The sequence below is a fragment of the Myotis nattereri genome (assembly GCF_964212035.1).
Source record: "Myotis nattereri genome assembly, chromosome: 1".
Lineage (NCBI taxonomy): Eukaryota > Metazoa > Chordata > Mammalia > Chiroptera > Vespertilionidae > Myotis > Myotis nattereri.
In genome coordinates, this window is record NC_138075.1 from 188594248 (window position 1) to 188608025 (window position 13778).

General features: G+C 43.7%; 1 protein-coding gene across 1 annotated transcript in view; it reads left to right on the forward strand.

The window, feature by feature from the left end:
* The window catches only part of LOC308535635 (transmembrane protease serine 11C-like), a gene marked incomplete at both ends in the record, with an annotated part of 55511 nt that extends 42844 nt beyond the window's left edge, over positions 1-12667 (forward strand). Inside the window, 2 exons of the mRNA XM_081114597.1 lie at positions 1779-1921; positions 12506-12667. Of these exons, the coding sequence (XP_080970723.1) occupies positions 1779-1921; positions 12506-12667 (305 nt within the window). The remainder of the gene's footprint in view (positions 1-1778; positions 1922-12505) is intronic.
* Between the last annotated feature and the right edge of the window lie 1111 nt (positions 12668-13778).

Sequence of the window (13778 nt, forward strand, 5' to 3'; positions counted from 1 at the left end):
CTAATCAGGGTGATATGCAAATTAACTGCCAACAAAGATGGCGGTTAATTTGCATACGTAGGCGCAATGCTGGGAGGCGAAAGGGGAAGGACGGAAGAAGCCATCTGCCATTGACAGTGATCGGAAACCCAGGTGGCAGGCAATAGCCAGTTGCCCTGCCCCCTGGCCCATGATCGGAGAACCGGGGCCACCTTTGCCCACCCCCCAGCCAGTGATCGGAAAAGCCGGGTGGGGCAAGGGAGAGGCGGCCACCAGCAGCCCCCTCTTCCCTGCCTCACCCCGGCTGGTGTTCGGAGAAGTACCTGTATTTTTAATAATTTCTTGACATGGTAAAAGAATTTTACATTACAATCCAAGGGTGGTGGGGTGAGGAGAAGGAGTAGCAGAACAATCCAACAAACAAAAAGGGGAATAGAAATGCATGGTGGAAGGGATTTGAAGGGTGGGTAGGGGCATTGCCCAACTAAAATGCAATTGGTTTGTTACTGAGTACTATTCATGGGAAGACAGCATCTTGACTCCTTCTCTATACAGGATATTGGGAGTAAAAATGATGCATCCAGGTGGAAATATGATTAGGGGTTGGAAGACAGACAGGGAAAGAAGAAGTCAGAAATAGACACTGAGAGAGTCACTGGCTGGCTGGCTGCAAATACTGACACTCCATTAGTGATAGAATAAAAAAGTGGGGGATATCTCTGTAAGATTCAAGAGATAGGGGGCAACTCTTCTATGGTTTTGACTTACCCAGCAGATTTCCACATACACACGTGTACACGCCTATTTTTGCATGCACACACATATACACATAACTGACTACCCTCCCTGGAAGCACAGAAGAAGAAGAAGCCACCAGAAGAAGAAGCTGCCCACCTTTGGTCCAGGCACCAGTGCCTGCAGCTGGCTGCAGCCCAGGAGACAGACAAGCCACCCACCCGAGGTCCCAGGCTGCAGCCACCCAGAGAAGCGGCCAGCCCTGTGGTCCAGGGCGCCAGCACCTGTGGCCAGGGAAATAGGTTCCCTCTTCTCCTACTGCAGTCACTACTTCGATATTCCCCTTCTGAATTTCTCTCCTGTGCTGCAACCCAAATCCTTCCTTTTCATCGGAAGGATACGGAAGAGACAGAGCAGTATTAAAAGCTTACATTTTTAAGCCGGTACGGTTGGTACTTAAACATAAATGGAAAACTAGAGTCCTTAAGGTAACAAAGGCTACAAAGGACAGGGACAGCGCATGACCTATTATATCCAGCAATCCATATGGGGACTGAAAACTTTGCAATGATGACAATGAGTGAAGATATGAATCAACTAAAATAGTTGACAGGGACAATTCTTCCATCTTTGAAAATATCTACATCAAAGCTGTTTAAATAGATTTTCATCTGCATAATATAACACATCCTGACAAGAACACCACCACCACCAATGTGGTCAGTGTTGTGCCGATAAATGTTTAATAACTGAGGAGACACCCCCCCCCCCACCCCGAGTGCACAAACTTTTGTGCACCGGGCTACTAGTAATAAATAAAATTACAAAATAACTCTAAAGGAAAAATCCCATCACATATGGATGGACACACTATTTCAAAATATGATCATTTTTAACAATAGCTTACTGTGTTGTTATCATTTCTTTCTTACTAGGAAAGGAGACAATTAAAATGTTTTACATTTATTTGAAAATTGCATACAGTGTTAGGTACTAATAACCTAACCAGAGGAACTAATTAATATTGACTTTAGCAAAAATTATAAAATCTCTTCTTCCTTTAGGAACAATTCCTAATATACTCCAAAAAGGAGCTGTGAAGATTATAGATAATGAGAGCTGCAATAACGAAAAGATATATAGTGGTGTGATCACACCTGGAATGTTGTGTGCTGGGTTTCTGAAGGGAAAGGTGGATGCTTGCCAGGTAAGTCTGCCTATTCCATTTTCAAGAAGATTTTTTTTTGTAATTTTTAATTTCCAATTAACCAGTTCTATTTTCTCAAAAGACTGACAACTATTTAAAGCTTACGTATGTTTTATAGCCAAAGTAGCTAATTAAAATTATATTGCTTTCTGATAGGTCCCTTTAAAGTACTAAAATCCTAAGCCACCCTTACTATTATAAGAAGCTGAGTGGGAATGGGGAAGAGACTCAATGTGGAGTAACAATAGAGACCAAATGAAATATATTGGTGACTTTAGCTCAATTGTCCTCTTTCACTAAGAAACATACAACTGAGTTCAACATCAAATCATAGAACTTTCTTAATTTAGGGTGCTCCAACACCCTAAACATTTTTTTTTATTTAACAAAGCTTATATAGCATCTCCATGTGCCAGACACTGTTTTAAGATCTTTAAAAATATTAATTTATTTGTTATGACAGTTCTGTGGTGGATGTTTGTACTATTATAAACCTTATTTCTCAGATAGCGACTGAGGCAGAGAGCAAGTAATTTGTCTAAAGTGACACAGGATTAAATGGCAGAACTGAGATTTAAGCCCAGGAAATTGGGCTCTATAGCTTATGCTCCAAATGCCATACTAAGCTGCCTTTCCTTATGATTTATATGCTTCAAACACTCCTGATGCTATTTATAAGCAATCATATAGAGCTAACAAAAAAGTACTACTGTAGTTATTAGGACAGGCAGAATGGGTGATAAATCCAGGAAGACTCTTATTTTATTAACTCATTCTTTCATGCAATTTACTCACTACTAACTATATGCTAGGTGCAGGGAAGTTACAAGTGAATAGAGTATTATTCCTAACCTCTGGAGCGAGAAGACATGCAAACAAGTACTTGCAGTACATAATTATCATCTCTAATTACAGATTCCCAGCTTTCCAACTGTCCTACTAAACCTATTCTTCCAAGTCATGACAAGCTTAAATCCTTGTTTCTCTCCTTTTTCTCTCAGCCCACTCTCAGCCTACAACACTCTTCTAACTTTGTGCTTCTAGAATGTATGTTTTGTTATTTCAACCACTCTCGTGACACCACCCTCAATGACTTCACCATCTTCTATTTCCCCCACACCCATCCTAATAATCTCTAACCACTGAGAAATCTATCTACCATATTTGCTTTTATATGTGAGCTCCTTAGCACAGCGAGAAAACATCTTATAGCCTTGTAAATCTGTGCTATATAAACACAGCCGGGTCTTTAACACACTGTTGAATTCTTTAATGCATATTACTTGATGCTGTGTCAAATTTTCATTACTTTTTTTGAATGTATCACACTAATGTAAACTACTACTTTAAATCAGTCTTATAATCCTTGACTTATGACATTTCCTCCTACTAACTAGAAAAAAAATGAAGGCAATCACATGAAAACTCCTTTAATAATTTTTTTTTTTACCTGATACATTTATAGTTGCACTTATCTTCACCTTCCAGACTCACAATGAACAAGTTTATCCTACTATTCGAAGCTAATCTCTTACTTGTGTTTTTCATCCACTATCTTTCTATCTATACAGATATTTGAACTTTCTATTAATTTGAACTTTCTTCCATATTCTCCAAACTGTCCCACTCTAATATACTCTTCCACATATTTTGCAAGCATTATTAAGTCTCTCCTTCAATATATCATACTCAGTCTTTCTTTTCCACTTCTTGATCAAATCTCTAAAGAATGCTTTACCATCATTGTTCCATACTCTCAATTTACTCACTTTCTGACACATTGCTTGTAGACTTTGACCCTACCAGTCCACTAGTCAAGATTATTAATGATTGTCTACTTGCCAAATCTAATATATGTAGAGTGTAAGACAGACTGAAAACAAGTGAGCTAGAGATAATGTGATCTATTAAAATATTTTTCTGAGCCCTGTGTTGTTTGGCTCACTGGATAGAGTGTCAGCCTGCGGAGTGAAGGGTCCTGGGTTTGATTCCAGTTGGGGGCACATGCCTGTGTTGTGGCTTGATCCCCAGTGGGGGGCATGCAGAAGGCAGCTGATCAATGATTCTCTCTCATCATTGATGTTTCTCTCTCTCCCTCTCCCTTCCTCTCTGAAATCAATTAAAATATATATATACTAGAGGCCCGGTGGACAAAAATTTGTGCACTTGGGGGGAGTCCCTCAGCCCAGCCTGCCCCCTTTTGCAGTCCAGGACCCCTTGGGGGATGTCTACCTGTCAACTTAGGCCCACTCCCTGGGGGATCAGGCCTAAGCTTGCAGTCAGACATCCTTCTGGTAGCCAGGGAGCCCTCAGGGGATGTCCGACTAAAGGCTTAGGCCCCCAAGAGATCAGGTCTAAACCGTTAGTTGGACATTCTTAGCACTGCCACAGAGGTGGGAGAGGCTCCTGCCACCACCACTGCGCTGGCCAGCCATGAGCCAGCTTCTGGCTGAGTGGCACTCCCCATATGGAAGTGCACTGACCACCAGGGGGCAGCTCCTGCATTGAGTGTCTGCCCCCCTGGTGTCCAGTGCGCATCATAGCAACTGGCCATTCTGCCATTCAGTCAATGAGCATATTAGCCTTTTATTATTATTATATAGAATGTCCCAATTTGCCCCCTTTTGCCCCCTCTACCCAGCTCTTGCCCCCACTTCTCTCTGGCCATCACCATACTGTTGTCTGTGTCCATGGGTTGTGCATATATTTTTTTTGGCTAATCCCTTCTTTAAATTCACTTCTTTAAATTTTTATTTTCAGATAAGTGCTTATAACTGCACTATTATATATTTTCCATTATATCATTTAGAATTAAGATATTTTTTAATTGAACCCTTGTAAATTTTAGCACAATTTAATAAATTATGCTAGAAGCAATTAGGAGATTTTTCATGTAATGCATACACATTTCAATTAATATTTTATTAATTTTTAATTTTTTAATATTTTAATTTGAAATAATCTCATACATGTAAAAAAAAACTATAAAATACTACAGCATATTATATGTACCCTTCACCCAATTTCTTAGGTGTTAATAATTTAAACATAACCATTATACAACTAACAAAATTTGGAATATATTTTTCTTATAATCTCTTTATTGTTAATTAATCCATTTACTTTGTTTTTGTTAATCTTCACCCAAGGATATTTTTCCATTGAATTTTAGAGAGAGTGAAGGGAAAGGGAGAGACACATTGATTGGTTGCCTCCTGCACATGCTTTGATAGGGACTGGGGATCAAGCCAGCAACTGAGGTACATGCCCTTGACTGGAATCGAACCTGGGACCTTTCAGTCCACGGGCTAATGCTCTATCCACTGAGCAAAACAGGCTGCAGCTTAATTCATTTACTTTTAATCTATCTGTGTCTTTATATTTAAAGTGGGTTTTGTTTTTGATTCACCCTGCCAGCTGCTGGGGGCTTCTGGGGCAGGCGTGCTTTGCCACCCCGGGACCCACCAATCTCGGGTCCCAGGGCAGCAAGGCATGGCTGGCTGCTGGGGCTTCTGGGGCAGGTGTGCCTTCCTGGGCAGCTGGCCAGCCCTGGATGGCAGCGCGCTGGCGGTTGGTGCTGTCCCTCCCTGCCTGCAGTATGCAAATTAGCCGTCATCTTTGTTGGCAGTTAATTTGCATATTGCACTGATTAGCCTACGGGAGGTGTAGCAAATGTATGGTCAATTATCATATTTGTCTATTATTAGATTAGATATGGTCTGAGAAAGGCAAGGAGGTCTTCAACTAAGACACAGTAGGAATAAAGAAACAATAAAAGTTGAGTAGACAAGATGGTGGGATGGATTATATGTGAGGATGAAAAAAAAGGAACAGTATAATGTTAACTCCCGTATTTCTCCCTGAGCAACTGGGAAGAAGGTGTAAATGAGAAAGAACAGGTTTGAGGAGGTGAAAGTTCAGTTGGGGATGCTAAATTTGAGGTGCCTGTGGGATATCCAGGTGGATATATTCATTATACTATCCTATCTAATAATAGACAAAAAGGGTAATTGACCATACCTTCGCTACACCTCCCATTGGCTAATCAGCATGATATGCCATGATAACCAAAAAATATGGCGGTTAATTTGCCTACATAGGTGCCCAGCGGTTATTGGCTATTGGAGCCTGCGATCAGAGCTGAGAGGTCCCCTGCCCAGGCCTGACGCCTTGGTCAGAAGCGTTAGGCCTGGGCATGGGCGGAGCTGGGATGGTGGGGAGCAGGGGGGGAGCCCTCGATTGTGGGGAGGTGGGGGTTCCCTGCCCAGGCCTAACACCTCAGTCAGAGGCGTTAGGCCTGGGCAGGGGCAGAGCCGGCAATAGCGGGGAGCTGGGGATCCCCTGCCCAGGCCTAATGTTTGGCCACAGGCGTTAGGCCCAGGCAAGGGCAGAGAGGGAGATCACGGAGAGCTGGGAATCCCCTGCTCAGGCCTAATGCCTGGGCCACAGGCGTTAGGCCTGGGCAAGGGAGGAGCAGGAGATCGTGGAGATCTGGGGGTCCCCTGGCCAAGCCTAATGCCTCCGCCAGAGGCCTTAGGTCTGGGGAGGGGCAGTGCCAGAGATCATGGGTAGCAGTGGCGGAGTGGGTGATGGTGGGAGCTGGGGGTCCTCTGCCCAGGCCTAACGCCTTGGCCAGAGGCGTTAGGCCTGGGCAGGGGCAGAGCTGGCAATCACGGGGAGCTGGGGGTCCCCTGTCCAAGCCTATCGCCTCAGTGAGAGGCATTAGGCCTGGGCAGGGGCAGAGCCAGCAATTTCAAGGAGCTGGGGCCGAGTTGGCGATTGTGGGAGCTGGGGGTACCCTGCCCTGGCCTAACGCCTTGGCCAGAGGTGTTAGGCCTGGGCAGGGGCGGTGCCAGCAATCACAGGTTGCAGGGGTGGAGCCGGTGATGGTGGGAGCTAGGAGTCCCCTGCCCAGGCCTAATGCATTGGTCAGAGGCATTAGGCCTGGGCAGGGGAGGAGCCTGGGAATGCAGGGAGCAGGGGGTCCCCTGCCCATGGCATTAGCCCTGGGCCACAGGTGTTAGGCCTGGACAGGGGCAGAGCAGGAGATTGCAGAGAGCTGGGGGGTCCCCTCCCAGGCCTAATGCCTGGGCCAGAGGCATTAGGTCTGGGCAGGGGCGGTTCCAGCAATCTGGGGTAGCAGGAGTGGAGCCGGCAATGGTGGGAGCTGGGGGTCCCCTAACCAGGCCTAAGGCCTTGGCCAGAGGCGTTAGGCCTGTGCAGGGGAGGAGTCAGCAATTGTGGGGAGCAGGGAGGGAGCTGGCGATGGCGGGGAGCAGGGGTAGAGCCAGCGATCATGAGGAGCAGGGACTGAGCCGACGATTGAGGGAGCTGGAGGTCCCCTGCCCAGGGCTAATGACTCGGCCAGAGGCCTTAGGCCTGGGCAGGGGCCAAGCCAGCAATTGGTGTGAACTACAGAGAAAACACCTTTTCTGACTGCTCATTGGCTTAGCTCCCTGTATGCCACAGGTAATATTCTTTGTAACTTGGGTAATAAGAATCCAAATAGGTGATCTAGGGTTTTTTACCACACTCCTGGAGAAAAAAAGGAAGGTCTGCTGCTGGCGGGTTAAGAAATGTCATATCCTGTCCTAGCTGGTTTTGCTCAGTGGATAATGCCTCGGCCTGCCTACTGCTGGGTCTGGGTTCAATTCTGACTAAGGGCATGTACCTAAATTGCAGGCTCCTTCCTGGCCTGGACCCAGGTCAGGGCTCATGCAGGAGGCAACCAATCAAAGTGTTCCTCTCACTTTGATGTTTCTCTCTGTCTTTCCCTTTCTCTTCCACATTCTCTAAAAATAAATGGAAACATATCCTCAGGTGAGGATAAAAAAGAAAGAAAGAAAGAAATGTCATATCCTATGAAAGACACATCTTCAAATGCCTAAAGAAAGTTGTCATATTTTCATGGTAAAGGGACTGGAGTCCGTGTTGATGAAAACACCTTGGTGGCTGCAGTGACTGGCAGTGGCTGCAACAGCGCGGTAACGGGGCTGGTGCCTTCCCCTGATCAGCCTGGTCGCCTCCCACAAAGGGAGGCCAAACTGTGGCTTAGGTCCGCTCCCCAAGGGGAGCGGGGAGCAAGGAGTAGGAATCCCCTGAGGGCTCCCAGTATGTGATAGGGGGCAAGCTGGGCTGAGGGGACCCCCCCCCCTCCAGTGCACAAATTTTTGTGCACCAGGCCTCTAATCCTATATAATAAAAAACTAATATGCAGTGGAACTACTGGTCTCTATGTTGTGACTGACCACCAGGAGGCAGACGCTCGATGCAGGAGCTGCTCCCTGGTGGTCACTGCGCTCCTACAGGGGGAGTACCGCTCAGCCAGAAGCCAGGCTCACAGATGGTGAGCACAGCGGTGGTGGAGGGAGCCTCTCCCACCTCACAGCAGCACTAAGGATGTCGAACTGTCAGACATCCCCCGAGGGCTCCTGGACTGAGAGAGGGCATGATTTTCATGCACCAGGCCTCTAATTGAAAATAAAAATCTTGCGATCAGGAAAGACTTCTGGCTAGAGATACATATGAAAAGCCATTGCCATCTGAGTGGTAGTTAAATTTGTGAGCATGAATACCATTCCTCAAATAAAGTGTGTAAAATACGAAGCACCTAAATAACAGAATTCAGTTATACATGTTTTAATGGGTAACACTAAGAGATAATAAAGATCAGAAAAGCAAGAGAAATTTGATCTCACAAGAGTCTCAGAATCAGAAAAAGGGAATAGTTTATAGTGATGCATGCCATAGAAAAGTCAAATAAGATAAATGCTGGAAAGAGCCCATCAAATTCTACTAAAATTTTGTCAATAAAGTTTGGGAAGTTGCATTGGTGGAGAAGAAATGCCATTTAGAAGTTAAGAGTGAGATGAGAATATGGAAAGTTCAATGTAAACTACTACTTTAAATCATTTAGCTATGAAAGGATGATAAGGCTATAAGGAGGTCTTAAGATCAAGAAAGCCTTACCTGGTTTGGCTCAGTGGATAGAGCCTCAGCCTCCAGACTGAAGGGTCCCAGGTTCTATTCTGGACAAGGGCACATGCCCAAGTTGTGGGCTCAATCCCCAGTAGGGGGCATGCAAGAGGCAGCCGATCAATGAGTCTCTTCATTGATGTTTCTATCTCTCTCCTTCTCCCCCTCTCTGAAATCAATATATATATATATATTGATTGTATGTATATATATGTATATACATATATATGTTAAAATAATAAGATCAAGAAAGATTGTCATTTTTCAGGTAGGCAAAACAAAACAAAAGACTATTTATAGAACAAGGTTCTTGATCCAAAGAACAGATTAGTCTTGAAACAACTAAATACATATATTACTCTAAAGAGGAGAGTAGATACAGGTGTAGGGCTGATGTAGGTGAATTGCAAAGTCAGTAGGGACAAAGACAAAACGTGGAAAGATTCCTACCTGTTAGTCTCCACTTACTCTATGAATTTAATACTAAGACATTAGATTCAGAGTCAGGGAACCAGATTTTTAAAAATTGTTAAATGAGCTCCGTGCACTGCTGGTGGGAATGTAAAATGGCACAGCCTCTATGGAAAGCAACAGGGTGGTTCCTAAAAAGAATATCATACAATCCAAAAATTCCATTTCTGGGTAAATACCCAAAAGAAATGAAAGCAGGGACACAACTAGATATTTGTACATCCATGTTCATAGAAATATTATTCTTAATAGACAAAAGATGGAAGCAACCCAAATGTCCATTGATGAATAAAAACATAAACAAAGCATTATATTTACACACACACACACACACATATATATCATGGGATATATATACCATGGTTTATATCTACACTAATAAAAGAGAAAAATGGTAATTGGCGTACGGCGATACCATTTTCTTGGCTAATCAGGGCTATATGCAAATTAACTGCCAACAAGATGGCGGCTAATTTGCATATGTAGGCACAATGCAGGGAGGCTAAAGGGAAAGCAGGAAGAAGCCCCCTGCCACTGACAGTGATCTGAAACCCAGGGGGGAGCTAAGAGCTGGGGGGCAGGGCAAAGGCGGCCCTGGGGCCGCCTTTGCCCTGCCCCCCAGCCATGATCGGAGAATCAGGCGCCTTTGCCGCCCTGGCCAGTGATAGCAGGAAGTAGGGGTGGAGCCAGCGATGGGAGCTGGGCACAGTCGAAGCTGGCAGTCCCAGGAGCTAGGGATCCCTTGCCTGGGCCTAAAGCGAAGCCCACGATCGCGGCGCCCCCCGCTGCCACTGCAGGTCCCCGCTGCCTGGGCCGGAAGCCTAGGCCAGAGGCGTTAGGCCTGGGCAGGGGTGGAGCCTGCAACCGCGGGGAGCTGGGGGTCCCCTGCCCAGGCCTGACACCTCTGCTGGAGGCCTCAGGCCTGGTCAAGGGGCCGATCCGGTGATTGGTGATCGGAGGGTGATGAGGGTCAACTCCTCTGGCCGAGGCATCAGGCCTGGGCGGGGGGCGGAGCCAGGGATTGGGGGGATATGATGGGGATATGATGGTCCCCTTGCCCAGGTGTCAGGCTTGGGCGGGGGGTGGAGCAAGCGATCAGAGGGAGATGGGGGTCCCCTGCCCAGCCATGATTCCTGGGCCAGAGGCCTCAGGCCTGGGTGGGGGCCAGAGCCAGTGATCGGGGGGAGATGGGGGTCCCCTGTCCAAGCCTGACACCTCTGGCGGAGGCGTCAGGCCTGGGCAAGGGGCCGATCAGGCGATCGGAGGGTGATGGGGGTCAATGCCTGAGGGCTCCCAGTATGTGAGAGGGGGCAGGCTGGGCTGAGGGACACTCTCCCCCCCCACACACACACACACCCAGTGCACAAATTTCGTGCACCGGGCCCCTAGTATATATATAAAATGAAATGTTATTTAGCCTTATAAAGGGAAGGAAAGTCTGACATATGTTACAACATGAATTAACCTTGAAGATATTATGCTAAGTGACATAAGCCAGTCACAAAAGGACAAATACTCCACTCTGATGAGGTTACTTGTAGCAGTCAAATTCATAGATACACTAAGAAGAATGGCAGTTGCCAGGAGCTGGGGAAAGGGAATAATGGAGAGTTATACAGTTTAATGGGCATAGAATTTCTGTTTTGCAAGATGAAGAAGGCTCTGGAGATGGATGGTGGTGATGATCACAATATCAACATACTTAATGCCATAGAACTATATACTCAAAAATGGTTAGAATAGTAACTTTTATGTTATGTATATTTTACACAATTAAAAAAGAAATAATGATTTTTTAAAATTGGGAAATGAGAAAAGTTATGATTGATTGCTCTTAAAAAATGAGAAAGTAATATGATTGGAGACAAATAACTATTGAAGAGAGGTGTTAGTGCAAGGGTGTAAATTTGTAATGTAGTATTTTTTTGCAGAATATGGTTTGGCCTGGATTATGATGGGAAGGTAAGAAACAGAATCCTGTTGAAAGAGCAGTGGTTTGGGTAAATTATGGAATATAGTCACATGAAGAAAAATGGAAAGTAAGAAGTAAATACACTAAGAGAAAAGGGAGGAGTCAAGAATTGGCATTCTTGCCCTAACCGGTTTGGCTCAGTGGATAGAGCGTCCGGCCTGCAGGCTGAAGGGTCCCAGGTTCCATTCTGGTCAAGGGCATGTACCTTGTTTGCGGGCATATCACCAGTAGGGGTGTGCAGGAGGCAGCTGATCAATGTTTCTCTCTCATCGATGTTTCTAACTCTCTATCCCTCTCTCTTCCTCTCTGTAAAAAACCAATAAAATATATTTTTAAAAAAAGAACTGGCATTCTTAATGAGGCTGAAAAGCAGATGTAGAGTGAAAAGTGGTGGAATGAGAGCACTGAAGGGGCAGGTACATGCAATCATAATGCAGAAAAATGGCATTTAAAAGGTAGAGCAGTTCCAGGCGATAAAAAGTTTGCCATTTACCTCTTTGCAACCCTGTCCAGAAGTGACATGGAAATGTTTAATGTGTCCAGATTATCAGAAGTAAGGAAACCAAGAGACTGTGGTTTCATCCATTAGATATTGAATGATCCACGATGATGTGAAGGATTAGAGCAAAGGAAAATCCAAATGCCAATGTGTTCAATCATTCCAGAAAAATGACCTAAATATTAGTAGATTAAAACCATAAGGAGTGTAGAGGGTAGTTTAGCCAAATTACACAATTCTGAAAATCGGAGAGATGTTTACACAAGAATGGAAATCACGAGTCCAATGTTGGTGGTGAGTAAATAAAAACCTTCCTTTTTCCCGGCATCTGTCTGAAAATAAGAGAGTTTTGGGAGATACTCAGATAATTCTTCATCATACTGATGATTACGTTAGCAACAATACCTTCAATATCTTTTAGGTAACAGTTGAGTTGAAGTTTTTCATACTTGTTTTCCATTATTGTATTTTATATCCAAAGACATAGAATGATATCTTTTATTTAAATAAATTATTAGAGAACACAAAAATATTCCACACTAGAATCCTTTTAATGTTTAAATACTGTTTTTCTCCTTTTTCTGTCCCTCCCTAACTTTATTGTAGAAGAAAAATGTAGTATTCATCTTTAAATTATAGTAATTGTACATATTCTTTTTCATCCTAGGGTGACTCTGGTGGACCCCTGGTTATGGCAGATCAGAAAGGCATTTGGTTCCTTGTTGGCATTGTAAGCTGGGGAGATGAATGTGCTCTTCCAAACAAGCCTGGCGTCTACACTCGAGTAGCCTACTATCGAGACTGGATCATGGCCAAAACTGGTCTCTAGTGCAGAAGTTCTTTGTTCTAGTAGATTAAAGCTTGATGATCATATGCTTGTTAAATGTTTGTAATACCCAAACTACATTTAACTAGGAATCATTTTATGCATTAATGTTTCAAATTTTAAAATATTCAATTTTAGAATTATGAAAGCTTCTTATGTATTAGATTTTGACAAATATTTAGTGAAAATAATAGCACAGACATACAACTTTCTCTTTTGCCCCTTTCCAGACTGAAGACTATTATATGAGTAAATATGGATTATAGCTAAGGAGGTCTTCACTGCTGATTTGCAGATCCTTGAGAAATTATAAAGTTGGTGTTCGCAATAAACTTTCTCCTGAAGGTATAAATAATGCCCTGCTGACAGGCATGTGGATTCCACAAGATCAATATATTGACAGGTTGTAGCCTAGTGAGTTTCCCAGGAAAATCTGTCTACATATTTTTTTTCTATTTTGTGGCAGTGCTAACCCCCTTTCTATTTTTGGCTTCTTCACCTTGAGTGACACAAAAGAGCATGGTAATCCCATGGAGTGCATTGAACGGATCTTGGTGACTATTGATTTGTCCCTATTTTTCTTTCATATGAAAGTGAGGCCAGAAGATGGTTCTCACATATAAATATATAATAGTAAAATTATCCTCAGACACGACATAGTCTTGAATAGACTATGCAAGTAATGCCAAATTCCTCAATAACACAAATTATCAACCAGAATAAATAATATGGAAATTTGGTTCCACTTCGCTTTCCCAATAAGAAACATCCTAACCAACTTCTGAATCAATACCATTTTATTCAAAATTGTATTAATTTACAAAAAACAAAGATGTCGTACTTTTGTGTGTAAATTGTCTTAATTAGAGATTTTGCATAAAGCAATGTCATACTATGTATAATCTGGTATCTTGCCTGGAAAGCATGATGGACTAATGACTTAAGCCACCACTGCTCTTCTTTACCTAATTTTTATATAGAAAATGTATAAAATTCCTATGGGAAGAAGTACAAACACTTAACTTTTATTTTTTAAAATAATCTGACATGAAGATAGGCATGGTAGGTAAGCACATTTATGAAGTATGCCACTTCCAACTAGGGATGGTTTAAG